The following is a 27,303-nucleotide window of genomic DNA, read 5'->3' as shown; positions in this document are numbered from 1 at the left end:
TGTAAAATAAATCATCTCTTTATTTCAGGTCACGTACCCAAAGGTGGACCCTCCCCATCCATTTCCAGGAGGAGCTTTCCCCAGCTATCAATGAAACGGTACCAAAATTGGGGTGGGGGGAGAAGTGTGGGGGGGAACAGCAGGGACCGTGGTTGGGTGTCCCCAGCATAGCACCCAGGAGCACCCCACAGCCCGGCCCCTTCCTCCTGCTCAGCACGAGGACCAACGGAACCACCCCAAGAAACAACGATCACAACATCATAATGACCAAAATAATAATAAAAAAAACAATCCTCTAATGTTTCCCCTACAATCAAGGCTGGGATTTAAGGCAGGTGGCCCCACAGAGCTGCCCGAGGTCCCTCTCCCCGACCACGAGTGAGGGACACTGGATGCTGGTGTGGGGCTGGGTCCCAGCAGCCACCCCATATATCCCAGCTCCTTTCTATGGGGCTGAGCCCCTAGTCCATCTCCCACAGCCGGGCCAACCCCACTGCCCTCCTCAGGTATAGGGAAGGGGCACATGTGGGGCAGCTGTGACAGCTTTGGAATGCCCCAAGGGCAAGTTTGGAGTCTCTTTGATGAGTCCAACATGAGTCCAGCACCATCTCTCCCATCCAGGCACTAAAACGCAGCACTGGGCTCCTCCACGACCCTTTTTGGGATCCTCAACGAGCCCCTTTGAGGGTTCCTCCACGACCCCACTTTGGAGTTCCTCCATGCCCCCTCTTTGGGGCTTCTCACATTATCACCCCATCTCCACGGGGTTTGCAAAAGGCATAGGGCTGAGTTCAAGGCCAGACGTGAATTGCAGCATATTTAAGGCTTTTTGCTTCTTTTAAATTAAAAAAAAAAAAAAAAAGATAATAATATTAAAAAAAAATAATAATAAGGAGGGGAAAGAGTTGGCTGCCAGTGCCCTGAGCGCGGCTGGATCCCAGTGTGCTGCTGTTAGGTGAAGGACCAGAGCTGGTGGAGGTCTGAGGGGTCGCAGGGGGCCATGGCCGGGTGCTTGCCACGTGCTGTCAGACACATCCGGGATGCATGGTTCTTAATGAGGTGGTCCTGGATTGAGAGAGAGAAAAACAGAGTCTGGCTCAGCTCGACCCTAAGGATGCAAGCAAGGAGATGCAGCAATAGCACGAAAAAGGGATGCAGCACTGAGTGCTACGTGGGGATGCAACAAGTGCATGGTGCAGGGATGTTGCAAGTGCGCAGTGAGGGGATGCGGCAGTGAGCACATGGTGCAGGGCTCCAGCACTGAGTGCGTGGCATGGGGATGCAGCACTGAGAGCACAGCATGCAGATGCAGCAACAAATGTGCTGTGTGGGTTTGTAGCACTGAGCAACAGTGCAAGGAATGCAGCATTGAGTGCGCAGTGCTGCGGCGTCAAGTGCACGGTGCTGGGATGCACCATGTGCATGGCCCAGGGATGCAGCACCAAGCACTCGATGCAGGGATGCTCCAAGGGCATGGCGGTGGGATGCAGCACCGAGAGCAAGGCACTGTGCAGGCAATGCAGCACCAAATCCAAGCACGCAGTGCGGGGATGCAGCATCAAGCGCACAGCGTGAGAACGCAACACACAGAGCACAGAACAGGGATGCAGGTGAGCACACAGCCCAAAGTTGCAGCACCACACGCTCCGTGTGTGGATGCAGCACGCAGTGCAAGATGGCATTGGGTGCCAGAGTGCAGAACCACATGCGTGGTGCAGGGATGCATTGAGCGCATGGTGCTGGGATGCGCTATGGTGCTGGGTGCATCATGGTGCTGGGATGCATCAAATACGCACAGTGCTGGGATGCACTGAGTGCATTATGGTGCTGGGATGCACTATGGTGCTGGGGTGCTCTGAGTGTATTATGGAGCTGGGATGCACTATGGTGCTGGCATGCATTGAATGCACAGTGCTGTGGTGCTCTGAGTGCATCAGGGTGCTGGGATGCATCGTGGAGCTGGGATGCTCTGAGTGCATCAGGGCGCTGGGGTGCTCTGAGTGTATTATGGAGCTGGGGTGCTCTGAGTGCTGGGATGCACTATGGTGCTGAGATACATTGCAGTGCTGGGATGTGCTGGGATGCACTATGGTGCTGGCATGCATTGAATGCACAGCGCTGGGATGCTCTGAGTGCATTATGGTGCTGGAATGCACTATGGTGCTGGGATGTGCTGGGATGCACTGAGTGCACAGTACCGGGGTGCACTATGGTGCTGGCATGCTCTGAGTGCATCACGGTGCTGGGATGCATCATGGTGCTGGGATGCTCTGAGTGCATCACGGTGCTGGGATGCATCATGGTGCTGGGATGCATCACGGTGCTGGGATGCATCACGGTGCTGGGATGCATCACGGTGCTGGGATGCTCTGAGTGCATCATGGTGCTGGGATGCATCATGGTGCTGGGATGCATCACGGTGCTGGGATGCTCTGAGTGCATCACGGTGCTGGGATGCATCATGGTGCTGGGGTGCTCTGAGTGCATCACGGTGCTGGGATGCATCATGGTGCTGGGATGCATCATGGTGCTGGGATGCATCATGGTGCTGGGATGCATCATGGTGCTGGGGTGCTCTGAGTGCATCATGGTGCTGGGGTGCTCTGAGTGCATCACGGTGCTGGGATGCATCATGGTGCTGGGATGCATCATGGTGCTGGGATGCATCATGGTGCTGGGGTGCTCTGAGTGCATCATGGTGCTGGGGTGCTCTGAGTGCATCACGGTGCTGGGATGCATCACGGTGCTGGGATGCTCTGAGTGCACAGCGTGGGGATGTTCTGAGCACAGGGGATGCTTGCAGTGATGCTCACCTGTGTCAGCTCCCACTCCTCATCGGGGGGCACACGCGTGGGCTGCCCACGGAAGCTGCACTCCCCGAGCTGCACCGGCCCCGCGCCCGCCCGCAGGCACAGCTGTTTGCCCACGTTGTGCCGCAGGTCCCGCTGAGTCGTGTACTCAAAATACTGTGGGGGGAGAAAGAGATGGAGGAGGGGGGCATAGCAACCCTGTGAGAGGCAGGGATGAGCCCTTGGGGCAATAAAGGAGACCTTCGGGGGAGGGGGAAATAGCCTGTAGGGGTGAGAAACCATTCAGAGTGAGGGGGGGAAATAATGATAAAATAGTCCTTGGGGGAGGGGAACTTGAGAAAATAGCTCTGGGGTGGGGGGGGAATGGATAAGAGTGCCCTGAAAGGGTGGGAGCAGATAAAATAACCCTGAGTGTGTGGGGAAACACAGTGAAATAAACGTCGGGGCGGGGAAAACGGATAAAGCAGCTCTGGGAGCAGGGGTGGGAAGTGATAAGATAGAGCTGGGGGGGAGGGAAGGAAGGGGTGAAATGACCCTGGGGGGGGGGATGAAGGGATAAAATAGCACTCGGTGGGGGGGACGATGATAAAACAGCCCTCGGGTGGCGGTTTGGGGCGGGGGAGGCAATGAAACGGCGGCGTGGGGAGCGCTGAGCCCACCTGGTTGCCCCCCATCCCGTGGCAGGGGTACATGATGAGCGGCTTCCCCCCGTGGTTGTTCTCCCCGACGTCCAGGCAGCTGTTGGTGCCCTCGTTCTTAATCTGCACAGGGAAAAAATAATAATAATTATTAAATAATTATAATAATAATTATAAAATAATAATTAAAAATTAAAATAATTAAAAATATATAAATAAATAAAATATATATTCAATTTTATGTCTATATAGATATATATATATTTCAATTTTACATATACTTTTCAATTTTACATATACTTTTCAATTTTACATATACTTTTCAATTTTACATATACTTTTCAATTTTACATATACTTTTCAATTTTACATATATATATTTTTTCAATTAAAAAAATTAAAATGAAAAAACATCGAAAGAATTAAAAAAATAAAAGATATAAAAATATATAAAATTTATAAAAGTAAAAAAGTAAAATAACAGCATAAAAATAATTAAAATATATAAAATTAAAAAAAGGAAAAATATATATTTTTAAAAATTTAAAAATTAATTAAAAAAAAATCTACAATTAAAAAAGTTTAACAAATAAGAAGTGTACAATTAAAGGAAAAAAATAAAAAATAAAAAAATCTGTAAATTAATAAAATAAAAATAAAAAAAGATTAAAAATATATAGAATTAAAAATAAAATAAAATTAGTAAATATATAATAAAAATTAAAAATAGAAAAATAAAATTAAAAAAATAAACATAAAATTAAAAATTAAAAAAATAAAAATATAAAATTAAAAAATTTAAATACATAAAATTAAAAAATAAAATAAAATAATTATAAAATTAAAAAATGTAAAATAAAAATTTAAAATAATTAGAAAATACATAAAATAAAAAATTAAAAATAAAAAAATTAAAATACATAAAATTAAAAAAATAAAATAAAAAATTAAAAAAGAAAGCAAAAGTTAGAAATATAAAATTAAAAAATAAAATTAAAAAAAGGTAAAAAAAGGAAAAATTACAGAAAAATCTAAAATGAAAAAAATTAAAAACATAAAATAAAAAAATAAAATTAAAAAAACTAGAAAATGTATGAAGTTTAAAAAAAATTAAAAATTAAAAAAGTATAAAATAAAAAAAAATTAAAAAAAAATTAAAAAGTGTTAAAAATATTAAAAAATAATTAAAAAAAAAAAAAAGCAAACCCGAAAAACAAAGAAAGGAAAGGTTTGCTGAGCCCTGGGGCGGCCGTCGGATCTCAGCCCTGGCGCTGGGCTGAGGCTCCGGGTCTCCGTCCTTCCCAGGACGTGGTGAGGAACGCCCGGACCAACGCCTCCCCGGGACGGGAGGTGAGCAAAGGTTGAGGAAATGAAAGACCAGGGAAATAGAAGCGGGTGGAGAGGCGGCGCTGAGCCCTGGGACACGTCAGCACCCGCATCAGAACGGCACCCAGGGTTGGCCGCCAGCGCACCCATCTGCGCCCAGTGATGGCACGGAGCTGCGGGAAGCGTTCGGCTCTTCCTCCCCACTGAGGCCACACAACATCCCCGGGGGCCCCGAACCAGCTCTGCTGGATTCCAGCTCCCAGCTGAAGCAAAAAAAAAAAGGCTTTTTCTTTTGTTTTTTTTTGCGCCCTCATTGAGGTCGTCGCGTTCCTGCACTTACTGCTCCGTAGAAGGTGGGGTTGAGGTCGGGGACGAACATCTCGGGGTAGATGTTCTGCAGGTACCAGGTGAAGTTCTTGCAGTGCAGCCGCTCCCTCAGCCTGCGCCGTTCTGTAATGTCACCATACGTCTTCTATCGGCAAAGTCACGTGAGAAAATTAAACTGATCTCCAGAGCCAGCAGGAAATCCCCCCTCCAGCCCCTCACCCCCCTCCAATGCTGTCCTCCCCCAAAAGTTCCGTCCTCCCACCCATTGCAGGACCCCAGTGGGCACCAGAGCAAAGCTGAGCTGTGGCAAAACACGCTGGCAAAGTTAAAAAAAACATGGCTAGAAAGCATTATGGCCCAAAGGATTTATTTTTTTTAGTTGTGTTTTCCCATCCACGTTTGATTTCATTGCTCTAAGCTGAGTCTGCAGAGCTTTTGCACCTCCTGTTGATCAGACCCAAGCTCTGGGCAGGAGCTCAGACCCAGGATCCCACAGGAGGGGCTGGAGCTGGATGAGCTTTCAGGACCCTCCCAACCCAACCATCCCTCGGCTCCCTGCCCTTTCAGGACCCTCCTAACCCAACCATCCCATGGCTCCCTGCCCTTTCAGGACCCTCCCAACCCAACCATCCCTCGGCTCCCTGCCCTTTCAGGACCCTCCCAACCCAACCGTCCCACGGCTCCCTGCCCTTTCAGGACCCTCCCAACCCAACCATCCCTCGGCTCCCTGCCCTTTCAGGACCCTCCCAACCCAACCATCCCTCGGCTCCCTGCCCTTTCAGGACCCTCCCAACCCAACCATCCCACGGCTCCCTGCCCTTCCAGGACCCTCCCAACCCAACCATCCCTCGGCTCCCTGCCCTTTCAGGACCCTCCCAACCCAACCATCCCACGGCTCCCTGCCCTTTCAGGACCCTCCCAATCCAACCATCCCACGGCTCCCTGACCTTCCAGGACCCTCCCAATCCAACCATCCCACGGCTCCCTGCCCTTTCAGGACCCTCCCAACCCAACCATCCCACGGCTCCCTGCCCTTTCAGGACCCTCCCAGCCCAACCATCCCGTGGCTCTACGACCTTTCAGGACCCTTCCAACCCACTCATCCCACGGCTCTCTGACCTTTCAGGATCCTCCCAACCCAACCATTCCAATATTCTGTGGTTCCGTAACCTTTCATGACCCTTCCAAACCAACCGTCCTATGGTTCAGTGATCTTCAAATTCTCTCTCAGTCCAACCAACATGTGGCTTTGTGACCTTTATGAACCCTTCCAACCCAACCATCCCAAGGTTCAGTGACTGTCAGGGACTCTTCCAACTTAACCATCCTACAATTCTACACTCTTCAAGGTCCCTTCCCTCCCAAGGATTCTATGACAGTGAGACCACCGCTGGGGTGCAGGTACCTCTCTGGCCATCTGTGCAGCCTGTTGGTTCCTCCTGTAGAAGATCTCCTTGTAATCATCCATCCAGACCTCAGCCAAGCGGACCTGGTTCCTGGAGATGACCTGCGTGCCCTTGGGGAAGGTGTGGGGGCTCTTGGAGCGGAAGACGTGGCCCACAACAGAGCAGGGGATGATCTCCAGCTGACCCCCACACTGCCAGACCTGCGGAGATGAGACGTGGGGGCTGAGCAGCCCCGGGATTGAGGACGTCCCCCAAAGCAGTGCTCTGAATGCCGTGCCCCCTCGGCCTCACCCTGAAAGACATTTCCACGTTCTCTCCCCCCCAGATCTCCATCTGGTCGTCGTAGGAACCGATGTGCTCAAAGTATGACCTGGAGATGGCAAAGAGACCACCGGCGAAGGTCGGGGACCTACAGGATAGGGGAGAAAACATAAGGCTGGAGGGCCTCCATCTGCAGAACAGGTTAAGAAAACACCAAAACGCAGATCTGAATTTCGGGGGGACATCACAGAGGGTGGCACTGGGCAGCAGCATCCTCTCAACCAGGTGCGTGCCAGCCCCAGGTGTGGTCCATGCTCCCATGGCCATAGCAGAGGGGCACCACGGGGACGGAGCCACTGCCAGGAGGGGACAGCAGGAACACAGGGCGGCACGGCACCGAGGGGCCTCACTCTGTTGCCTCAGGATCCAGAGCAAAGCACGGTGGATTTGATTACAGAAAACCTATCGCAGCAAAGAAAGGCAGAGATTAGCTCGGTGACCAGGCACCCCATTCACTCCTCTGGCTTTTCTAATCTGTTCCATCTGATCTTTAGAAGACGGAGGCTGGAACAGAAACTTGCTTTTATTCAAGGGGGAGAAAAAAAAAAAATAATAATATGAGGACAAAAAGGAGCTCGCTGAGCAGCCACGTTCCTGCAGAGAGGAGCGGGGAGAGATGAGACGCTGCTGAGAGCCAGCACAGCTGACAGAGAAAGGGACCTTTATTGGGGCCAGGACGTCTCCCAGGTGCCCTCTGCACAAAGCCAGTCCTGCTGGACAGGATGCAGCTGCAGCCAAACACAGTGTCAGGTATCCCCACACGGCTGAGGGGCTCAGCAGCTGGAGGAACCCCACTGCCAAAGTGTGGACACTGGGCTCCCAGAGCCAAGGCTGTCAGTGCGCAGTTATATTATTATTATTTTTAATTTTTATTTTATTTTTCGTAGGAGAAAGCCCATTTTTCCGGATGCTTTCCATCACCTTCACCTCCTGCAACGCACAGCACCGTGGCACTGTTGGTGTTTCCACAGCTTCACCATCAGCTGCATGGAGAAATTGTGGGATGAACAACCAATCGACTTTGGGGGGCACCAACCAACCCCTCAAGCATCCTTCCTGCACCTGCTGGTGTCTCTGCCTGCTCACTGTGGGCTCAGCTTGCTGCCTGCAGGCAATGCAGCAAACCTGCAGCAAACCTGCAGCAAACCTGCAGCAAACCTGCTGCAAACCTGCTGCAAACCTGCTGCAAACCTGCTGCAAACCTGCTGCAAACCTGCTGCAAACCTGCTGCAAACCTGCTGCAAACCTGCTGCAAACCTGCTGCAAACAGCCCCAGCACAGCCAGCAAAGGGTTTGTTTTTGCTGCATTGTTCACCCCATGGGGAGTAGGGAGCTCTGCAGCTGTGCTCACCCGCTGTAGCCTGCAAACAAGGCAGTGTGCTTTGGTGCTGGGGGCTTCTCTGCTTGCAAAATTGGGTTTATGAGAGGCTTTGCAAGAACTGAGATTTATCTGGATCTGGAAGCAACTGAGGAGTGCTTTCCTTCATTTGTATCTGTAGATTCACTGAACCTACGCTGAGATTTCCCTCCTGCCCAAGCATCAGCTGCCAGGGAGCTCCTAGCCCCAGAACCCATGGGGAAACTGTTGGGAATGTAAAAATCACAAAGCAGCAAGAAAAATGACAGCTCCAGGCCCCCACCATCTCTGGACCCTCCATGGGGGGCTCGCCCAACAGTTCCCTGACTGCTTGAACTGGGTCCAGCGCTCCAGATGGGGTCTCCCCAGTACAGAGCAGAGCAGGGAGCACCTCCTTCACCCTGCTGGCCATGCTCTGTGCAGTGTCCCACAGGGAACCATTGGCCCTCTAGGCCACCAGGGCACACTTCTGGCTCGTGGTCAGCTTTTGGTCAACCACTGGCCAACTGTTGGCCAACCATCAGTCAACCAGGACACCATTGGTGTTCTCGGCCACAGGGGCACACTGCTAGCTCATGGTCACTCTGTTTGTCAACCCTTGGTCAAGGAGAACACCACTGGCCATCTTGGCCACCAGGGCAGACTGCTCACTCATGGTCACCCTGTTGGCCAGTCAGGACCCCAAGGTCCTTCTCTGCAGAGCTCCTTTCCAGCAGCTTAGCTCTTGACCTGCACTGGTATGTGCAGTTGTTCCTCCCCAGGTGTAGGGCTCTACATTGGCACAGGGAGGATGGAACACTCCATGCCCAGGCTTACTTGATGGGGACAGTCTCGTCCTTCCTCCTCTGCCTCTCACGGGGTGGCACGACCTCCCATCCAAAAGTGAGACTCCAGTCGAAATTGCCCCGGCTGTGCTGCTTTCCATACTGCACTGGCTTGGAGAACTCGAAGGTGTTGAGGTCTATGGTGGTGATGTCAGGGCTGACAACGGCTGTGGGCTCCTCGGCGATGCGGGACAGCAGGGGCTCCAACCACCCATGGAAGCACTCACCTGGAACACAGGGAAGGGTGAACTGACCTCACCAGCATCGCTTCAATCGGATGCGCCAGGAACTGGGGGCTGCATCTCGACCCCAGGGGCTGCATCCCGACCCCAGGGGCACCCAGAGGGTGGTGGGGAGGTGGACACTCACAGTGTGCATCCAGGAAGGTGAGCACCTCGCCGCTCGCCACGCTGGCTCCCAGCAACCGGGCTGTGATCAGCCCCTTCCTCTCCGCCTGCCGCACCACCCGCACAATCTGCAGCTGCTTCACATAGCGATCCAACTCGTCCTTCAGATATTCTGGGGGAACAGAAGAGGGCGGACAGCCTCACGGTGAGCTCAGCCCCTGCTCCTCACCCCCCATCAGCACATCGGGGTCCCCACAGCGAGGGAAGGGGCGTCCCTGTTCCCATCTGCATCCTGCAATAAGTGGGGGTGACACAAGTTCTCCCCATTCCCCCAGCCTGAGAGGTTTTTGATTGCTAAAAAAAGAATCAGTGAGGTTGGAAAAGACCTTTATGACCACCCAAATCCAACCATCAGCCCATCCCCACTGCGTCCACTAAATCACGTTCCTAAATAGAATCATAATGGTTGGAAAAGACCTCAAAGGTCATCCAGTCCAACCACCAACCAAACCCCGCCGTGCCCAAATGAAGTTTGCAATTTTGTTGCCCCCACTCCTCCTTGCATTTTGCCCCCATCAAGGAGCGATGGGGGGAAAAGGGCTCTTGGCTCCGTGGTTCAAGTGCAATTACAACTACCCAGAATTTCATCACTGAGGAATGGATGAGGAGGGCTGTCCTGGGCTCGGGTTTGGAGCAGATTCACCTAACCAAAGGAGGGGTTTGGGAAGGGATACCCCAAGTGTTCAGCAGAGAGCTGGACACCCCAGAAGAGACCCAAAATCTCAGGGGCACCCAACCCGTGTCCCCATCACAAAGTTCCTGGCTCCACACTTAGCTTTTCCAAGGATTTCTCCTAGCATCTCCCTCCCCGCCCATGCCTGCACACAGCCAGACCACAACTTCTTGGCCAAAGCACAACCCGGATCTCACTGGGGCAGAATGGGAACTGCCACCCGGGTCAACCGCACCCTGAGTGCACAGGGATGAGCAGTGCTCAGGGCAGAAAACCTAGCAGAGAGCAGAGTGCTGTGTGAGAAAGCACCACCACACCTCTCCCTGGGATGCTGCACGCTGAGCAAAGCATCGCTCTGCCCCAGGAGATGCTTCAGGTGCAGAAATCCCTTTATTTTCCAGGTGCAGCACACGCTGCTTTACGCATCTTGGGAGGTGGAAGCAGAGCACGAGGGTAAAGTCTGCTAATCTCCCAACACCTCACCGTGCCGTTCATTTGCTTTGGGTGGAACTCATTAGCGAGCCATGTAACGAGGTATTATGTGGGGTGAGCACCTGGGCTTCATCTAGATGGAATAAAAGACCCAACGGCGCTCAGGGCAGTAGGAGATGATTCAGAAAAGCCCAGGAGCGTTTTGCGCCCTATCCTGCAGCCCCATAAAAGCCCCATAACAGCCCCACACACCGTCCGTGCTGGCGTCGTCCACCAGGATGATCTCCCTGAGCAGTGCAGCAGGCGAGGCGTGCAGGACGCTGTACACCGTGCGCAGCAGCGTGGACCACGCTTCGTTGTGGAACACGATGACGACGCTGGTGGTGGGGAGGGGCGGGCAGCGCTTGAACTTCTGGTCGATGCACCTAGGGGAGAGGAGGATAAAATAATAATAATAAAAAAAAAAAACAATAAAAGGGAAGAAAAAGCAGAATTTATCGCGGCTATGCACCAGGCATGAAGAAGCAGCGGGGTTGGCGTGCCGGAACAAAACGCTGTCGTCCCCCACCGCGGCGTTCCGCACGGGGGGCAGCGGCACCGGCAGCCCCCGCAGCTCTGCCTCTTTGATTTCCATTGGGTTTACCTCTTTTTCTCCCCCTCCCTTTGCCCCCGTCGCCTCCGGTCCAGTGAATGACATTCCCATCCCACCCCGACCCGGTGTTCCCCCATTGTGACCGCTACACCTGCTAGGCACGGATAATCGCCGGCCGGCGCGGCTTCTCCCTCCTATTCAGAGCTTTTTTTCTCCAGGATCCCCCCCCCTAAACCCACCCCTGACCAGGCAGGGGTTGGGGGCACACTCTAATCCGGGCGGGCGGTGCTGAAGCCGCTTCCTTCACCCCCTGCCTGGGGCTGTTCCACTCCGCTAAGAAAAGAAAAAGTCAGCTTAGGGCTGGGCTGGAAGAAAGGAGGGGAGAGGGGGAGATGCTGGAGCCTGGAGCAGGTACACAAAGAGCTGCTGTGCCATTTCACCCGCTGCAATTACAAATCAAGCATAAAGCAGACAGAAATCAAGGAGAAATTTGGTATTCCCAAGGTGCCAGGCCCCCCAAAAAGTGATTTGCAGCCTCTTTGATGGGCTGATGCATCTGGTGGTGCATGGGGCTGCTGCAGCACGAGGTCATGGAGCTCCTGCAACAGGGAGCTGCACGGAGAGTGCACGGAGCTCCTGCAATCTGCTGTTGCAGAGCGAGGGCACGGAGCTCCTGCGGTGGGCAGCTGCACAGAGAGTGCATGGAGCTCATGCAATGGGCAGCTAGAGAGCAAAGTCATGGATCTCATGCAATGGGGAGCGGCACGGAGCTCTTGCACCAGGCTGCTGCGTAAAGCATCCACAGAGCTCCTGCAATATGCTGCTGCAAAGTTGTGAAGCTCCCTTGCTGGGCTGCTGCATGGAGAGTGCATGGAGCTCCTGCAATATGCTGCCGCAGAGCGAGGGCATGGAGCGAGGGCGAGCAGCTGCAGGCCCAACTCTGCTTTGATTTCCTCATAACTTCGCCTGAACGGAGCCGAGGAGGTCGGCACACTTTTGGGAGGAGGGGGCTCTTACTCCGGAGGGCGGCTGTCGGGTCCCAGCGCACGCTGCAGGGAGATGCGGTCACTGGCGAAGGCGTTGAAGCAGTGCTTCTCGTAGCCTCGCTCCTTCTCCTTGCTCTCCTCTGCCGTCCACTGCTCCTTCTTGAAGGCTTTGCCATCAGCCCCGGGGCCGGAGGGGTCCTGGGGGGGTCGCTCCAGCAGCGGGCGCAGCTCTGCTGCCGTGTAGAAGCCGGGAGGACAGGAGCGGGCGCTGCGGGGCGGCTCCTCCGGGGGCACCGGGGCCCCGATCTGCAGCTTGGGCATGGAGTCGCGGAGGTTGTGCACGGCGCCCAGCATCAGGTCGATGACCTGGTCCTTCCCATCGACGATGTTCTTCAACCAGGGCTCCTCGCGCGGGTCGCCGTCCCCGACGTCCCTCTGTAGGATGAAGAGGAAGAGGAGGAAGACGGCGCCCACCAGGGCCACCTTCAGCGGGCTGTAGCGGCGGCGGAGCAGCCTCATGCTGTCTGCAGGAGCTGCGGTGCACGGCTCAGGGTCGGGGGCTCCGTGGAGGCTTCATGGCTCCGTTAACCTGGAGGGGAGAAACGCACAAGGGGTTATAATTCACCCCCCCTGCAACCTGCAAAGCTGTCAGCGGAGCAGCCCGGCGTTGTCGGAGAGCGGAGCCTCTCCCAGAGCTCTTCTCATCACCTGCCCCCTGCAAACCCGCCCTAAAACACGTTGGAAGGAGGCTGCAAGACGCAAACCGTCAGCCCCAGCCGTACCCCCCTGCAAGATCAGCAGAAGGATCAAGGCGGTGTGCGACAAAGCTAAAACGTCAAAAAAAAGTTTACTCCAACATTCGGGATGCAAGGACAGAGCCTTCCCTCGGGCACTCCTCCTGCCTGGGAAGGAGGATGAGTGCAGATCTCTCCGAGCTGTGCTATCTGGGAGCAGCAGTCCCAGCACCCGGGGCTCTGCCCCATCCGCCGACCATTCCTCCCCGCTGCTCTTTGTGAGCCGCTGCCACCGGAGCATGGAGAAGCTCCGCGGGAGCCATTCACCGCCATCTCCTCCTCCTCCTCCTCAGGATCACTCCCTCCTCTCCCTCCCCCTCCCTCTTTTTTTTTTTTTTTTTTTCTTTCTTAAAATCCTTTGGAAGTTGCTCAGCCCCCCCCCAAGCACCCCGCTGTCAACTTCAAGGGCAGGGAGCTCAGTGCGGGGTCCCCATTCTTCCACGGCCCCATGAGGTTTAGGGGCGGGGGGAGCGCAGCGATGCGCTGGAGGGGAGGGGGACACTCCGCCTCCGGGTCACCGCTTTCAGTGCCCGTAGGGCTCCGGGATCAACGCCGGCGATCAGACAGTGCTTTATTGCCCAACGTGGAAGGAAAAAAAAAAGCAGAATTAAGGGGGAGAAAAAATGAATCTCCGCTCAACTTCCCCCTCTCACCCCCCCGGATCTCTGTTCATACATTTCTAAGCTGAGCTCCCCCCCCAGCTCCACCCTCAATGTTCCTGGAGCTCTGTGCAACGAAGAGAAGGCAGCGTCGGAGCAGAGGAGCAACCCCAATTCCACCCTCCCCAGTCCTCTGCTGGCCCCATTGCCTCGATCTCACTAACGAGCACCTCCTTATCTGCTAACGAACCTCAGCGCAGCACCCTGGGGAAGGTGCACAGCAGCTTCAGCCCCAAAGGGTCCATCCCTCGGGGGAGGGGGGAAGAAGGGGTCCTACCCTAAACCACTGCCCCATCAACTTCCCTAAAAGCCAAAAAGAAAAGCCCCCCCCCACACCCCCAAAGCAGCAGTCCGCCCCCTCGGCACTGACATCTCACATCAGCTCTTCCCCAAAACTCTCCTTTCAGTCCCGAACGCGGGGTGGTGGTGGTGGTGGGGGGGGGGGAGTTTACGGGGCCTCCGTAGGAACCTCGCTGAGAACGTGGGACGTTTCCCTCCCCGCTCCCCCCCCCCCCTCCCTTGTCCCATAGGAGCGCGGTGACATCGTGACAAACTCCCGCGGGGCTGAGTCACCCGCAGGGCGCGTCCCGGGGATGGGCATTGCCACGAGGACATTTCCAGCCTTACACTGCACAGCCCCTTCCCAAGGCTCAGAGCCACCACCGACCCCCCCCCCCCCCTCCCGACCCTCCCATAGCCCTCCCAGAGCCTCCCTTGGCCACCTCAACCCCAGAAACTCCCGAGACCTCCCCAAAATCGTCCCCAGGATGCACGCAGCAAGAGCAACACGTGCAAGCTGTTCGGAGAGAGTTCTTAAGCCTGTTGCATTCAAAAGAGGTTTTAAAGGAAGAAAAAAAAGAAAAAGAAAAAAAAGAAAAGAAAGAGAGGAAGAAGAAATAAATGGGGGGAAAAAAGAGGGATTTAGGGAAAAGGGTCACCAACACAGTCACTGCCACGGGTGGCAGCAGGACAGTGCCCACGTGATGGCACAGCTGCTTCCTCCTTGGTGACGAAGGGAGGAACCCCAGAGGTTGAAATATATTCTCTCCCCTTCCCCCCCAAAAATAAGCAATAGTGGGAGAACAGCAAAATGATGAAGATGATAATGAAAAAAAAAAATTAAATAAAAAGGCAGAGACATCAACGCAGCAGGTAGCACGGCCTCACCTGACACCACCTTCAGCTCCACGTGGCAGCGCGGCCACGTTTGTCGGGGTGCCAATGGTGTTTGGGATGGCAAAAAGCCAAGAGATGTAGCAGCCCCACGGGTGGGATTTCCCTTCCCCCCCTTCCCACATCATCGTGGGAGTGTGATGGCACGTCTTTAATTTTGAGCAGATTGGGAAAAAAGGAGCGATGCTATGGGGTGTGAGTGCTGGGGGGGGGGGAGAGGGGGGGGGGTGAAAGGAGACCCCAAAGATGCAATAGGGTGGAAATGGGACTGAGACTGGGATCAGGGAGTGGGGCATGAAGGCCGGGGACCCAGTACTGGGAAGGAAGACTAAAGACTGAGACCAGGACCTGGACTCAAGACCAGAGAATGGGGACAAAGGACTGAGACAGGGACCCAAAGATCAGGGAATGGGACCCATGACCAGAGAGTTAAGATCGGGACCAGGAATGGGATTGACGATCAGAAAAGGAACTGAGCACCAAGTCTGGGACCAGGGAATGGGACCAGAAGATCGGGAACACAAAGAAAGGGACTGGGGATCTTAAAGACCAGGTGCCTGGGGGACCCAAAGACTAGACTGGGGACCTGGGGTATCAAAAGATTAGGGATCTGATGGAACCCCAAAGACCAGGGACCCAGGAGGGATCTAAAAGACTGGGAACTGGGGACCCCAAAGACTGGGGGAACCAAATAGCAGAGACCCAGAGGGGACCCCAAAGATCAGGACCAGGGGAACCCTGAGGTCTGAGGACCCCAAAGACCAGGGACCCAGGAGGGACCTCAAAGACTGAGGACTCAAAGACCAAGGACCCCTAAGACTGGGGACCCAGGGGGACCTCAAAGACTGGGGATACCAAGGACCTGGGGAACTCCAAAGAATGGGACTATGGGCACCTCAAAGGCTGGGGACCCAGGGACCCCAAAGACTGCAGATCCCAAAGACTGGAACTAGGGAGACCCAGAGGACTCCAAAGACCAAAGAGCTCTGGGGACCCAAAAGACCAAGGACCCCAAAGGCTGGGATCAGGGGGATCCCAAAGACTTCAGACCCCAAAGACTAAGGACCTCAAGGATGGGAGACCTGGGGGACCCCAAAGACTGGGGACCCCAAAGACCAGAACTCAGGAAGGTCCCAAAGAGTTCAGACCCCAAACACTGGGGACCCAAGAGGACTCAAAAGACTGGGGACCCCAAGGATGGGAGACCTGGGGGACCCCAAAGACCGAGACTCAGGAGGATCCCAAAGAGTTCAGACTCCAAACACTGGGGAACCCAGGGGGACCCCAAAGACCGGGGACCCCAAAGACCAGGACTCAGGAAGGTCCCAAAGAGTTCAGACCCCAAACACTGGGGACCCAAGAGGACTCGAAAGACTGGGGATCCCAAGGATGGGAGACCTGGGGGACCCCAAAGACCGGGACTCAGGGGAATCCCAAAGAGTTCAGACCCCAAACACTGGGGACCCAGGGGGACCCCAAAGACCGGGGACCCCAGAGACAGGACTCAGGAAGGTCCCAAAGAGTTCAGACCCCAAACACGGGGGACCCAAGAGGACTCAAAAGACTGGGGACCCCAAGGATGGGAGATCTGGGAGACCCCAAAGACCGGGGACCCCAAGGACAACGGACACAGGAGACCCCAAAGACCGGGGACAGGATCAAAGACAGAAAACTGAGATCCAAGCCAGGACCGGGACTCAGGAAGACCCAAGACCGAGACGTGGACCAGGACCGAATTCTGGAACGAGGAACCGAAATCCGGGAACCCAAGACCGGGACCGAGCACCGAGGACCCGAGACCGGAACCCGAAACTAAGACCGAAAATCGGGATCGAGCGAGCCGGACCCAAGAGCGGGACGGAGATTCCAAACCGACACCAAAAACACGAAAACCGAAACCCACAAACAACCCCAAACGACCCCCACTCACCCGCTCCGGAGCGGCGGCGGCCGCGGGTTCGGGGCCGCAGGTGCCGTCCGGGGGGCGGGGCGGGGGGCGGGGATGCAGCCGGTACCGGCCTCGCCCCGGGGCACAGGTGAGCACCGCCAGGTCCTAACGCCGTCCTCAGCAACGGAGGGACGGGGATCGTAGGGGACCCAAAGGCTGATGGTGGGAGTCCGGAGGTTGGTGGGGGTCTATAGGGGATATAATGGGGGATGGGCTCGAGGTGAGGCGCTGGGGGAGGGGGGGGTTTGGGGAGAGGCTGGGATGCTGTGGGGAGGTTGGGATTGTGGTGGGTTGGCATCGGGGTGCTGGGAGTGACAGCTGTACTCTAAGGGAGTGATATGGGAGGTGTGGGGAATGAAGGGGAGGTGAAGGGGACAATACGGGGTTTTGCACTTGGGACGGATTAATCCCAGATACAGAATCACAGAACCACAGCGGGGTTGGGTTGGAAGGGAGCTCAAGGATCACGGAGCTCCAACCCCCGCCACACGCAGGGCCACCAACCTCCACATCTCACAGCAGCCCAGGCTGCCCAGGGCCCCATCCTTGCTGGCCTCGAACACCTCCAGGGATGGACGGGGATCCACAGCCTCTCTGGGCAGCTGTTCCAGCACCTCCCCACTCTCCCAGCAAACAACTTCCCCCTGACAGCCAACTGAAAGCTGCCCTCCCTCCGCTTCCAGCCGTTCCCCTCGTCCTGCTGTTTCTCCCCTTCCCAAGAGCTGATCCCCTCCTGTCTGCAGGCTCCCTTGAGGTCCTGCAGGCTGCACTCAGCTCCCCCCCAGCCTTCTCTTCTCCAGGCTGAACAGCCCAGCTCCCTCAGCCTGGCTTTGCAGGGAGGTGCTGCAGCCCCTGCTCATCTTTGTGGCTCCTCCGGACCCTCTCCAACAGCTCCCTGTCCTTCCTGTGCTGGGGGCTCCAGCCCTGGACGCAGCGCTGCAGACGGGGCCTCACAAAGCAGAGCAGAGGGGGACGATCACCTCCCTGTCCCTGATATACATACAGACTCCCTGCAGAGAAGGACCTGGGGGTCCTGGTAGGTAAAGGACTGAACATGAGGCAGCGGGGTGCTCTTGCAGCTCAAAAGGGCAATGGTGGCTCAGAATGGGATCCTGTGCTCCATCTGCAGAGGGGTGGCAGCGGGACAGAGAGGTGATTGTCCCCCTCTACTCTGCCCTCATGAAGCCCCATCTGCAGCACTGTGTCCAGATCTGGAGCCCCCAGTACAAGAAAGACAGGGAGCTGTTGGAGAGGGTCCAGAGGACGAGGAGAGGGCCATGAAGATGCTCAGAGGGCTGGAGCACCTCCCCTATAAAGATAGACTAAGGGAGCTGGGATTATTCAGCCTGGAGATGAGAAGGCTGCAAGGGAACCTCATTGCAACCTTCCAGTATTTAAAAGGGGATGATAAAAAGGAAGGGAATTGATGTTTTACAAGGGTAGGCAGCGACAGGACAAGGGGGAATGGTTTTAAGCTGAAGGAGGGAGGGGTTAGATTGGATGTTGGGGAGAAGTTCACCACTGTGAGAGTGGTGAGGTGCTGGAACAGGCTGCTCAGAGGGGCTGTGGATGCTCCATCCCTGGAGATGTTCAAGATCAGGTTGGATGGGGCCTTGGATCTGGAGGGTGCCGGCCCTGCCTGTGGCTGGGGGCTTGGAACATGATGGTCTTTGGGGTCCCTTCCAACCCAAGCCATTCTGTGATTCTTTGAATAGGATCCATAGTGGCCATGCAGCCGTGTGCTGGGAATGAAAGGCCTGTGGAGGTCATTGAGTCCTATAGAGGCCGTAGGGCCTATTGTGGCCTGACACCAGTGTGCTGGGAATTACCAGCCTGGAGAGGCCATAGGGGCCTGGAGAGGTCATACATGCCTATAGATGTCATAGGGACCTATAGAGGCCATAGGGGCCTCTAGAAACCATAGGGACCTATAGAGATCATATGGGTTGGGAGAGGTCATAGGTGCCTATAGAGGCTATAGGGGCCTATTGATGCCATAGGTGCCTATAGAGGCCATAGAGACCTATAGAAGCCATAGGGGACTGATAGAGACCTATAGATGCCATAGGGACCTATAGAGAACATAGGGGCCCAGAGAGGTCACAGGTGCCTATAGAGGCCATAGTGGCCTCTAGAAACCATAGGGACCTATAGAGGCCATAGGTGCCTTTAGAGACCATAGGTGCCTTTAGAGGCCATAGGTGCCTATAGAGGCCATAGGGGACTGATAGAGACTTATAGAGGCCATAGGAACCTATAGGTGCTTGTATGGACCATAGGGGCCGATGTGGGGTGCTGAGACCCAATGAAGCTCTGAGCCCAGGTGTGCTCTCCCTACTCGTGCTCAGTCCTCGTTCCGCCTCATATTTGTTATTATTCTCAGTGTTAATTACTCTGGCTCTCCAAAGCCTCCCTCACCCGTAGCTCAGTGGTTGCACTGTGCAGCAGTGCGAACTCTAAGGTCATTTTTATCAGGCTTTGATAAGCGCTGGCGACGTTTCTTTGGGTGGGTGGACACACAGACCATCGACGCTGGGATTTGCTAATTGCTCCCATCTCTGTCATCCCTATTTAGCCTCTACCTTCCCGCTGAACTCCTGATGGCACCACTTTGCTGCTCTCCAGCTGTGCTGCTACAGGGCTGCGTGTCCCCACAGCCTGCGATGGAGCGCAGCCCCAAAGCTGCTCTGAGGACCCCATTTCCTTATCCTCCAGCCCCACGTTTAACACTAGGTGGTGGTATCACCATGAAGATTCCAGCTGATGGCTGCTATGGCAGGAAAAGTCCCTGGGAAAGCAGGGAAAGTCTCTGCTGTATTGAGGACCCCACGTTAAAGCTGAGTTGGCTTTAAGGTCCCTTCCAACCAGTGCCCTTCAATGGTTCTGTGATCTTTAAGGACCTTTCCAACCCAAGCCCTTCTATGATTCTATAATCTTTAAGGACTCTTCCAACCCAAGCCATGCTGTGATTCTATGATTCTGTGATAGAGACGGTGTGAAAGAATTGTTTGTAGCCCCTCTGGGGGATGTGGTTTGAACAATGTGGCAGGTACAGGCACAGGCAACCCCATCAGCAATGGATTTCGATGCATGGAAAGAAATCATAGAATCACAGAATCGAAAACATCCTCTAAGACCATCCAGCCCAACTCCAACCCATCCCACCATGCCCACTGACCACATCCCCAGATGCCACATCCCCACAGCCCACCACCTCCCTGGGCAGTCTGTGCCAATGCTTTTCAGACAAAGCAGAGGATGAGAATCCCCCGAGCCTTCTGCGCATCCCAGCAGTGGTTGAGATGCACAAAAGGGCAGAGGAGCGCGAGGGAAATGCCAGTGGGGAAACCCCAGGGGCCTCTCCAGCCTCCTGAAGGCAGGAGGCACGAATGCTGGGAGGCTTTTAATCTCCTACTGAGCATTTTGTGTTGGCTCCCATGCTGTATGGAGGATTTGAGGGATTTGAACTGGGGTGGAGTGAGAATTACTTTGGATTATTGGGATGTGAGGTTGAATATTAGCTGTCTTACGGAGGATAAGTCAGGCAGGGCTTTGAGGCAGCCGGCATCGCAGATGTGCAAATCCCCAACACATTAAAGCACCAACACGTTGCTTGAGGAGGGCAGGGGGAAACTGAGGCACAGAACAGATAACGGCTTACCTGGCACGGAGCAGAGGAGAGCCCAAACTCACCACCGTTGGCCTTCAGCATCGCCTCCTGGATTCTTGAGAGCTAATTTTAAAGCCCTGGGTTTGCTGCCTGTAATTCACTGCTGCTATATTTCCTGTCTCTCTGCCGCGCTGAGGTTTCACTCTGAGCACTGAAAAACTGAAGGGAAATTCCCTGCCCCGGATTTTTCTGTTAGAGAAACTTTTTCAGTTGCGCCCAGAGGCCGATGCTGAGCTGTGGCCACCAGGACGGGGGCAGGAGGGCCCCCCACCACTGTAAGTGTACTCCCCAAATTGCAGCCTCGGGGCTTCACGGGGTCCCCGTTGGGTTTTATGGAGAGGTGTGGGGTGGGGGTTGGGATTTTCGCTGTGTTAAAGCAACCCCATTCCCCAGCACCGGGGGAGAACGTGGGCCGTGCCCCTCTGAGCCCTGATCATCTGCGTCCCCAGTTGCTTCTTTAATTGCAATTTGGGAAATGTTTCTCCGGGTTACACAGGAGGTTAAGGTCTCCCGTCCTCTTAATGACAAAGTGGTAATTTGGGGGGAAATTAAGACTTGGTTAACTACTGAGAAGCCAGCAGGGCTCGTTCAAAATCAATATGGGCTTGCTGGGAATGGCAGCTCCAAGTCACACACTTCTTAATAATTAATTGGCACAGTTATATATAACTCCTAGACAAAATATATCCTCTTAATCTTTAATTAGTTAGCTGCTTTGCAGGTTTTGTGTGCTAGGTTTTCAAGAACCAGTGGGGGCCCAAAGAGCTGAGAGTGCAACGCAGCTCCCATCACAGCTTGTTTTGGGGTGAGAAGCACAGAAAACCCTTTGCTGAAGGCAACCTTACCATGGTGTCTGCAGTTCTCTTGATGCTGGGAGCATTCCCTTCGGCTCCATTGGGATTTTTGTCCTTCATCCCTCTTGGGGAACCCACGTTGGTCTGGGTGGCAGAGGAGTTGTCCCCAAAGCCATCAGCTGAGCCCTAATTACAGCGCCAGAGCTTAAATTCGCAGCGCTGAGCGGCGGTGAAGCTGGAAAGTATGACAGGAAGCAAAGCTGATTTGCATGTTTATGCTAATTGCGATTGCACAAATCTTTCAAATCAAAGCGTGCGTTGCAGATGGCTTGCAGATTTACACCACGCTTTGGCTTTATTTATTATCTTTCAGACTGGTAATAATTGGTGCAATATGGTAAAACTGGAAAGTCTAATCCACAATACAGCTGTTAAAGCAAGGAGAAATGTGCTGAACACAACGTGGAGAGGTTATTTTTCCTGGTGACAATATTTGGCTAAAGCATACCTTGTGGGCACGAGCTGGATTTTCATGTGGAGTATTTTCAGGAGCAGCTCAGGGCTGAGTGACTGAAGAAATGGGAGTTGTGCCTCCATGCTTGGACCTCTTTCCCCTTTGGGGTTCATTGCCAGGAGTTTGTTTGCTCTCACACTACTGCAAAAAAAAAAAAAAAAAAAAAAGTTATTTCTCCAAATCATGGAATCACAGCTTATCTGAAGCTGGAAGGGCTCTTAAAGATCACAGAACCATAGGATGATTGGGTTGGAAGGGTCCTTAAAGACCACAGAACTGTGGAATAATGGAGTGATTGGGTTGGAAGGGACCTTAAAGATCACAGAACCATGGGATGGTTGGACTGGGAGGGAACTTTAAGATCTCAGAACCTTGAGATGATTGGGTTGGAAGGGTCCTTCAAGATCATAGAACCATGGGATGGTTGCTTTGGAAGGGTCCTCACAGCCTCCCACCCCTCTCCCTGCTCTGGACAGGTCCAATTCCTCCATCAGGAGGCCTTGAACTTCTCTCCACTGTGAGCTGAGAGATGGAGAAGCCCAGCTCAGCAGTTGGGTTATCCCCTGCTTTGGACAGCATCACTTCCCTTTTCAGCTTTTTTTTTCTTTTAAATTGCAAGAAAACTGCAACTACAACTTCTTTCCATCACAGTGAAGCACCGACATCTCCGTAGATCCCACAATAGGACGGAGCACCGTGCTCCCCATCACCACATCCCCTCCCTGCTGCCTTTGGATAACGCACAGCTTCTTGCTTCCTCCCTGACCAGGTGTGATGGAAATGGGTGAAGTATTCCTCCAGCTGTGCCAGGAGGTGGCCAGGCTGCGGGAGCTGTGCTCCAGGCAGAGCGAGCTGCTGCAGAAACTGAGCGCCAGGAAGGGCCCTGTTGTGGGTGAGCAGTGGGGCTGGGGATGGGGGGAGGTCATGCTGAATGGCTCCTTCGCTGCAAAGAACAGAGACAGGCTGATGGGAGGGGATTTCAGCCTTTAACCTCATGCTGCTGAGAGGTTTGCTGCCAAAAAGGGTGTAATGAGGAAGCTGGCTGAAGGCACAGCTCCCTTTGCTGGCTGTCACGGTGTTTTGGCTTTGCCTTTGCCATCCAGTGCATGGCCATGTGCGTGTGTCTGCTGAGAGCCATGCTAAACCACCACAGGCCACGACTTACTCTGGGAAGAGCAGGGAGGAGCTGTGCCAGATGGTGCTGATGGCCTGGAGACTTTTTGGAAAGCAGGCACGGTGGTGGTGCAGCCTCCAAGGGCTGCACATTGCCCATGCAAATGCTCTCGCCCACCCCAGCAGCCTGCATGGCTATCCAAGACATGGCCCTCCTGTTCCCCACCGTGCTCTGGGTGCTCATCTGCTCCCCTCCAGCACTCCAGTTAATGAATCCTGCAGGGTCCTGCAAGCTTTTCCCAACCTTACAGGCTGTTTCATGCAGTCAGAAGGTCGTTGCCCAAGCAAAGAGCTGCCACGTGCTCTTTCAGCCCCGTGGTTGCCTCATTTCCCCCACAACGAAGAGGGTGAGCCTGCAGCATCGCCCTCTGCACGTCCTCTGCATGGGGCTGGAATGCAGATAAACATCTCCAAGCAGCACCAGGACCAAAGCCATCACGCGAGGACGCAGAGATATCTCAACATCTCCCCTGGAGGGGCAGCTGATGCTCTTCCTCCAGCTCTCAGCCCTCTCTATCTCTCTCCATCTGCCACTTCGTGCTGGTCCAGCCTCGTATTTCTTGCCATCCTCTGCCTGTGGGGGCAGTGAGCTTTGCTTGCGCACCCCCCACAAAAGAGATAACACTGGGCTTTTTCACTATAGCACAAATAGAGAAGGAAGCAACAGGAAGGGAAAAAAGCATAGATGGGATGCAGCCCAAACTCACCCAGCCCTTGGTGCAATGCCTCTTGGTTCCAAAGGACCTCTCTGAAACTACGAGATGGGGGTTGTTAGGATGAGTGAGTTTTGTGAGTGCTGGATGAGTTGGCACCAAAAGGCAGAAAAGGAAATTGTTTGAGTTTGGATGCTAATTTAGTTATTTGTGGTGGGGGTAGAAAAATTAGTCAGCTTGCTGTAATGTGTTGCTATATTTAACAATCTTTTTAGGCTGCTTTCCCTTAATTGCGTATCTTGTGGTTATCGCTGGAAGGAAGAGCCTCTCAGGTAACAGTGATAGGATGAGAGGTGATGGCCTCACATTGCACCGAGGGGGTCAGGTTGGGTATTAGGAACAGTTTCTCCTCTGGGAAAGTGGTGATGCATTGGCATGGGCTGCCCAGCGAGGTGCTGGGCCAGCATCCCTGGGGGGATGCTCTCTGCAGAGATGTGGCACTTGGGGACGTGGTCAGTGGGATGGTGGGGCGGGACGGGGTTGGACTGGATGGTCTGGGAGGTCTTTTCCAACTTTAGTGATTCTCTATGAAAGCACAGAGCGCCAAGACTGACCTCTCTGGCTTGCTTTCTTTCCAAGACATCCCCATGTCTCTGCCCATCCAGTGCACAGAGGATGCTTGGACAGAGGGAGGGGAGCAGCCAGCAGCCAGCCCCCAGGTGAACCCCAAGACCTCGCAGGGCTCTGCCCACCCTCTGGCCCCACCAAATGCTGCCCACACACTGCCTGGTGCCAGTGGTTGGTACCCAGCTTGCAGTGACCTCGGGGCTGGGAGAGCCACCCTCCCAGGGGCTTTTGGCAGCAGCCAGACGGGGAGAAAGGAGAAGATGCTGGTAGACACATGGCTGGAGGACTGTAGGATGACTCCTACCACCAATAGCCCTGAGGAAGGAGTAAGAGCTTGCTGCAGCCCACAGGAATTTGTGGCACCGAGCAGCGAGGCTGGGCACTCCTTTCTGACTATCCTGGACCTCTATGAAGCCCCAGAAGCTCTTGGGAGGGAGGATGCTCCCAGCGACGGCGCTCTGTCTGCTGCAGAAAAGGTGCCAGTGGAAATCCGGGGACCTCTGAAGGTAAATGTGAAGGGGTCAGAGGTTTCTGTCTGCCAGTTCTACCGGTTCTTCCCAGTGTGAGGGCACCTGTCCATCTCCTCATCATCCTCTCCTTCATCCTTCCTGTAACGTGGGGAGCTGTGGCGGAAGGCTGTGGTTATGCCCTGAAACTGATTGTGCCATTTCAAGTGGAGTCAGGACCATGAAAACTCTATTCCAGTGCCTGGTGTGCTTTGGGAGAAACCCAGTGACCCTTCCCAGATGGGGGATCCTTGAAGCAGTCTGTATCGACCTCTGTTGGATCTGCAAATTAAATAAGCTCTTAATTACTTCCTTCAGTCTCTCTGATTCATACGCCCCCAAACACTGATTCCAAAATACATCCTGAGATGCATCCCCTCGGTCTTGCTCAGCCTTCAGTGTGTTATGTGTGGGGCACCAACACTGGGCTGACCACTGAGGGTCTCTGAAATGCCAGACTATTTTCCTTGAATCTCTTTTCCCAAATGAGACCCTCAGAAATTATTTCGTGGCTGTTGTGCTGATGTATCCATGGGGAAAGCTATTGATTTTCGGCCCGGGTTATATTTAGAAGCTGTTTTCTTCTCCAGAAGGAGAAGAAAGAAAGAAGTAGAAGCACTGTCTGTCTGCTGAAGTCCTCATGTGCCTTATCAGCACTCAAATGATAATGGCACAGCAGGAAATTAATACTGCTCCCCATTTGGCTCCGTACGAAAGCACTTTTCTCATGCTCTGCCTCGGGGGAAGCAACAGGTGATGGGAAGAGCCTTGCAGGATCCTGCAGTGGATGTGGGGGGTCTGGGCGCAGCTGAGGGCTCGAGGAGAGGCTGTGTCTGCGTTCCCACTGATCTCTTTCCCCTTTGCTCCCTACAGACCTCCTGGACGCCGGGGTGGATGCTGGAGGACGCCGCGCTTGGACCTGGCGCAGCTGCGGCTGCTCAGATGTGTGACATTTGCCAGGCGACCTTCCCTGCAGACACCACAGCGCAGGCTGACTATTTAAAGCACGTCTTAACCCACATGAAGTAGGGCTTTAGGACTTCATGCTCAGAAAGCCATGTGTGTGCAACTGTGAGCAGCACAACGGGCTCCGGACCTGCATGAGATGCGGCTGCTGGGTCAGCTCAGGCTGCAGTCCCATTTTGTGCCACCCGGATCGGTTCCTGCTGTGCTGCCTGGGGGCTCAGCGGGGGTTCTGGCTGTGTTTCAGCCAATTGAGCTTAATGGGTATCAAAACTGCTTCTGTGCTGAGCTCCAGATGCGTGTAGGAGGTTTGGGGAGCTGCAGCTTAATGGGAAATGGACGTTTTTCCAAAGTTCTCTGTAACTGGAAAATGAATTCTTTTTTTTTTCCTTGAATAGAGACATTTGAAAGCTGCATTGTTGCTTTTTCCAAGAACACAGGAGGGGGGATCACCACGTTTTCATGGCACTAAATCTGAACTCGCTTTTGGAGAGGGTGCCAGCACTGCGTGCACGATGCCACCCGCCCTGCAGCAATGCAAAGCTCCCGTCCCATCACTATGAGGGACAGAACTGAGACCCTTCCTCGCTCCTCATTAAAACCTCATCAGCTCTGGCTCGTTAGCTCCTGGGAGTTTAACTGTTGTGGTGGGATGAGGCTGCTCAAAGCCCATAGATGTGGGGTGGGCTGATGGGTGTCGGGAACAGCAGAACAGGAAGGAGTTCCTGCAGTGCAGCATTCAGGTGGGCACATGGGGTGTTATTCTGCCGTATCCCCTCTGTCTGGAGTCCCATCTGCAAACCCAGAATGAAGATTGCACCCTTCCATTGACAGCACCTGTAATGTTGCTATTCTGTAATGTTTTCTCTCAATACATACCCATGTGCTTTGCAGAGGAATTCACCTGCACAGCTGAGGAAACAGAAGGGCAAAATGCTGATTAGCTCCAAATCACTGTATTCTGTTTTTTTCTTTCCTTTGGAAAAGCCTTATCTCAGACCTTTATGCTTAACAAGTAGCTCTGAAACAGATCTGGCATCGCGTCTTTGAGGCAACTTGCATTTAAATCTATGTCTGATGTCTCTGCTTCCATGGATCAAGATTAATTCCTGTCTCCAGCTCCAGAATGTCATCTTTAGCAGCACAGATAACAGCAATGACTCGAGGCTCTTCACAGAAACGTAACTGCATTATGAAGCAGTGGAGCTGATGATGAACATCTGTGTGTCCCGAGGGCAGGGACTGACATGCATGGGGCAGCACTGGGTCCTGGCAGTTTGGGATTTGCAGATTTGGGGTTTGCAGTCTGGGGACCATTTTCAGCTCCCTTAGAGCTACATCTCTGGGCTCAGTTCCTTCCATGCTGATTCTGGAGCTGCTCCTCGCCCTGAGCATGAACAAGACCTTAACTTGGTTGGGTTTTCTTACAGTGCAGCTTTCCCATTGGCATCTCCAACAGCTCCAAGCTGCCTCCTGTGGCACCCTGGTTTAATTAAGCAGTGGCATCATTCTATGGTGTTTTCTGCTCTTCTATAGGGCCTGGAAGAAGATATCAGTTTGCAGCTTGCAGCATTACTAGAAGCACCGGCTCTGACAACGCTCAAGAAGGGCCATAAATTCATTTGGCACAAAATTGTAACAGCCATCCAGAATTTGCCAGAAGGAAGAAAACCAACCCAGTTCCTCCTGCTCTGAGAGCAAGTCCAATAAATTTAATTTAAAAACTCTGA

General features: G+C 53.7%; 2 protein-coding genes across 6 annotated transcripts; one reads left to right on the top strand and one right to left on the bottom strand.

Annotated features, from left to right (window-relative positions):
* On the bottom strand, positions 1–21,348 carry GALNT6 (polypeptide N-acetylgalactosaminyltransferase 6). 3 transcript variants are annotated; one of them, XM_085212107.1, is made up of 11 exons: positions 21,189–21,348; positions 12,131–12,688; positions 10,774–10,946; positions 9,379–9,528; positions 9,002–9,236; positions 6,799–6,916; positions 6,507–6,707; positions 5,115–5,246; positions 3,470–3,571; positions 2,814–2,966; positions 1–1,065 (listed from the first exon to the last, which is right to left on the bottom strand). In XM_085212107.1, the coding sequence occupies exons 2-11, from the start codon at positions 12,616–12,618 to the stop codon at positions 952–954; spliced, it is 1,866 nt and encodes a 621-aa protein (XP_085068233.1). In that variant the 5' UTR covers positions 12,619–12,688; positions 21,189–21,348; the 3' UTR covers positions 1–951. The 3 variants fall into 3 exon arrangements, with proteins under 3 accessions (XP_085068233.1, XP_085068232.1, XP_085068231.1); XM_085212106.1 differs by lacking the exon at positions 21,189–21,348 and adding an exon at positions 20,335–20,473; XM_085212105.1 differs by lacking the exon at positions 21,189–21,348 and adding an exon at positions 16,656–16,729.
* On the top strand, positions 20,489–27,303 carry LOC104910880 (uncharacterized). Of its 3 annotated transcripts, none has more exons than XM_085212108.1 (5): positions 20,489–20,618; positions 22,421–22,543; positions 23,753–23,809; positions 24,117–24,610; positions 25,484–27,303. In XM_085212108.1, exons 1-5 carry the CDS (start codon positions 20,570–20,572, stop codon positions 25,637–25,639), a joined length of 879 nt encoding a protein of 292 aa, XP_085068234.1. In that variant the 5' UTR covers positions 20,489–20,569; the 3' UTR covers positions 25,640–27,303. The 3 variants fall into 3 exon arrangements, with proteins under 3 accessions (XP_085068234.1, XP_010708851.1, XP_085068235.1); XM_085212109.1 differs by having other exon boundaries at positions 20,490–20,618; positions 22,303–22,543; XM_010710549.4 differs by lacking the exon at positions 23,753–23,809.

The sequence above is a fragment of the Meleagris gallopavo genome, chromosome 31, assembly GCF_905368555.1.
Source record: "Meleagris gallopavo chromosome 31, MGAL_WU_HG_1.1, whole genome shotgun sequence".
NCBI classification, from domain to species: Eukaryota; Metazoa; Chordata; class Aves; order Galliformes; family Phasianidae; genus Meleagris; species Meleagris gallopavo.
Note: the sequence above shows the minus strand (reverse complement) of the source record. Positions and strands in the feature narration are given on the sequence as shown.

What these genes read in the sequence shown, in the direction of transcription:
- LOC104910880 (XM_085212108.1), top strand. Translation starts at nt 20,570, where the DNA reads ATGCTGAGCTGTGGCCACCAGGACGGGGGCAGGAGGGCCCCCCACCAC. An exon ending in CAGGAGGGCCCCCCACCACT is followed by an intron (nt 20,619 to 22,420) that starts GTAAGTGTACTC and finishes CTCCCTGACCAG; the next exon opens with GTGTGATGGAAATGGGTGAA. An exon ending in TGGAAGGAAGAGCCTCTCAG is followed by an intron (nt 23,810 to 24,116) that starts GTAACAGTGATA and finishes TTTCTTTCCAAG; the next exon opens with ACATCCCCATGTCTCTGCCC.
- GALNT6 (XM_085212107.1), bottom strand. Translation starts at nt 12,618, where the DNA reads ATGAGGCTGCTCCGCCGCCGCTACAGCCCGCTGAAGGTGGCCCTGGTG. An exon ending in GGACGACGCCAGCACGGACG is followed by an intron (nt 9,529 to 10,773) that starts GTGTGTGGGGCT and finishes CTGTTCCCCCAG; the next exon opens with AATATCTGAAGGACGAGTTG. An exon ending in GACGAGACTGTCCCCATCAA is followed by an intron (nt 6,917 to 9,001) that starts GTAAGCCTGGGC and finishes CCTATCCTGTAG; the next exon opens with GTCCCCGACCTTCGCCGGTG.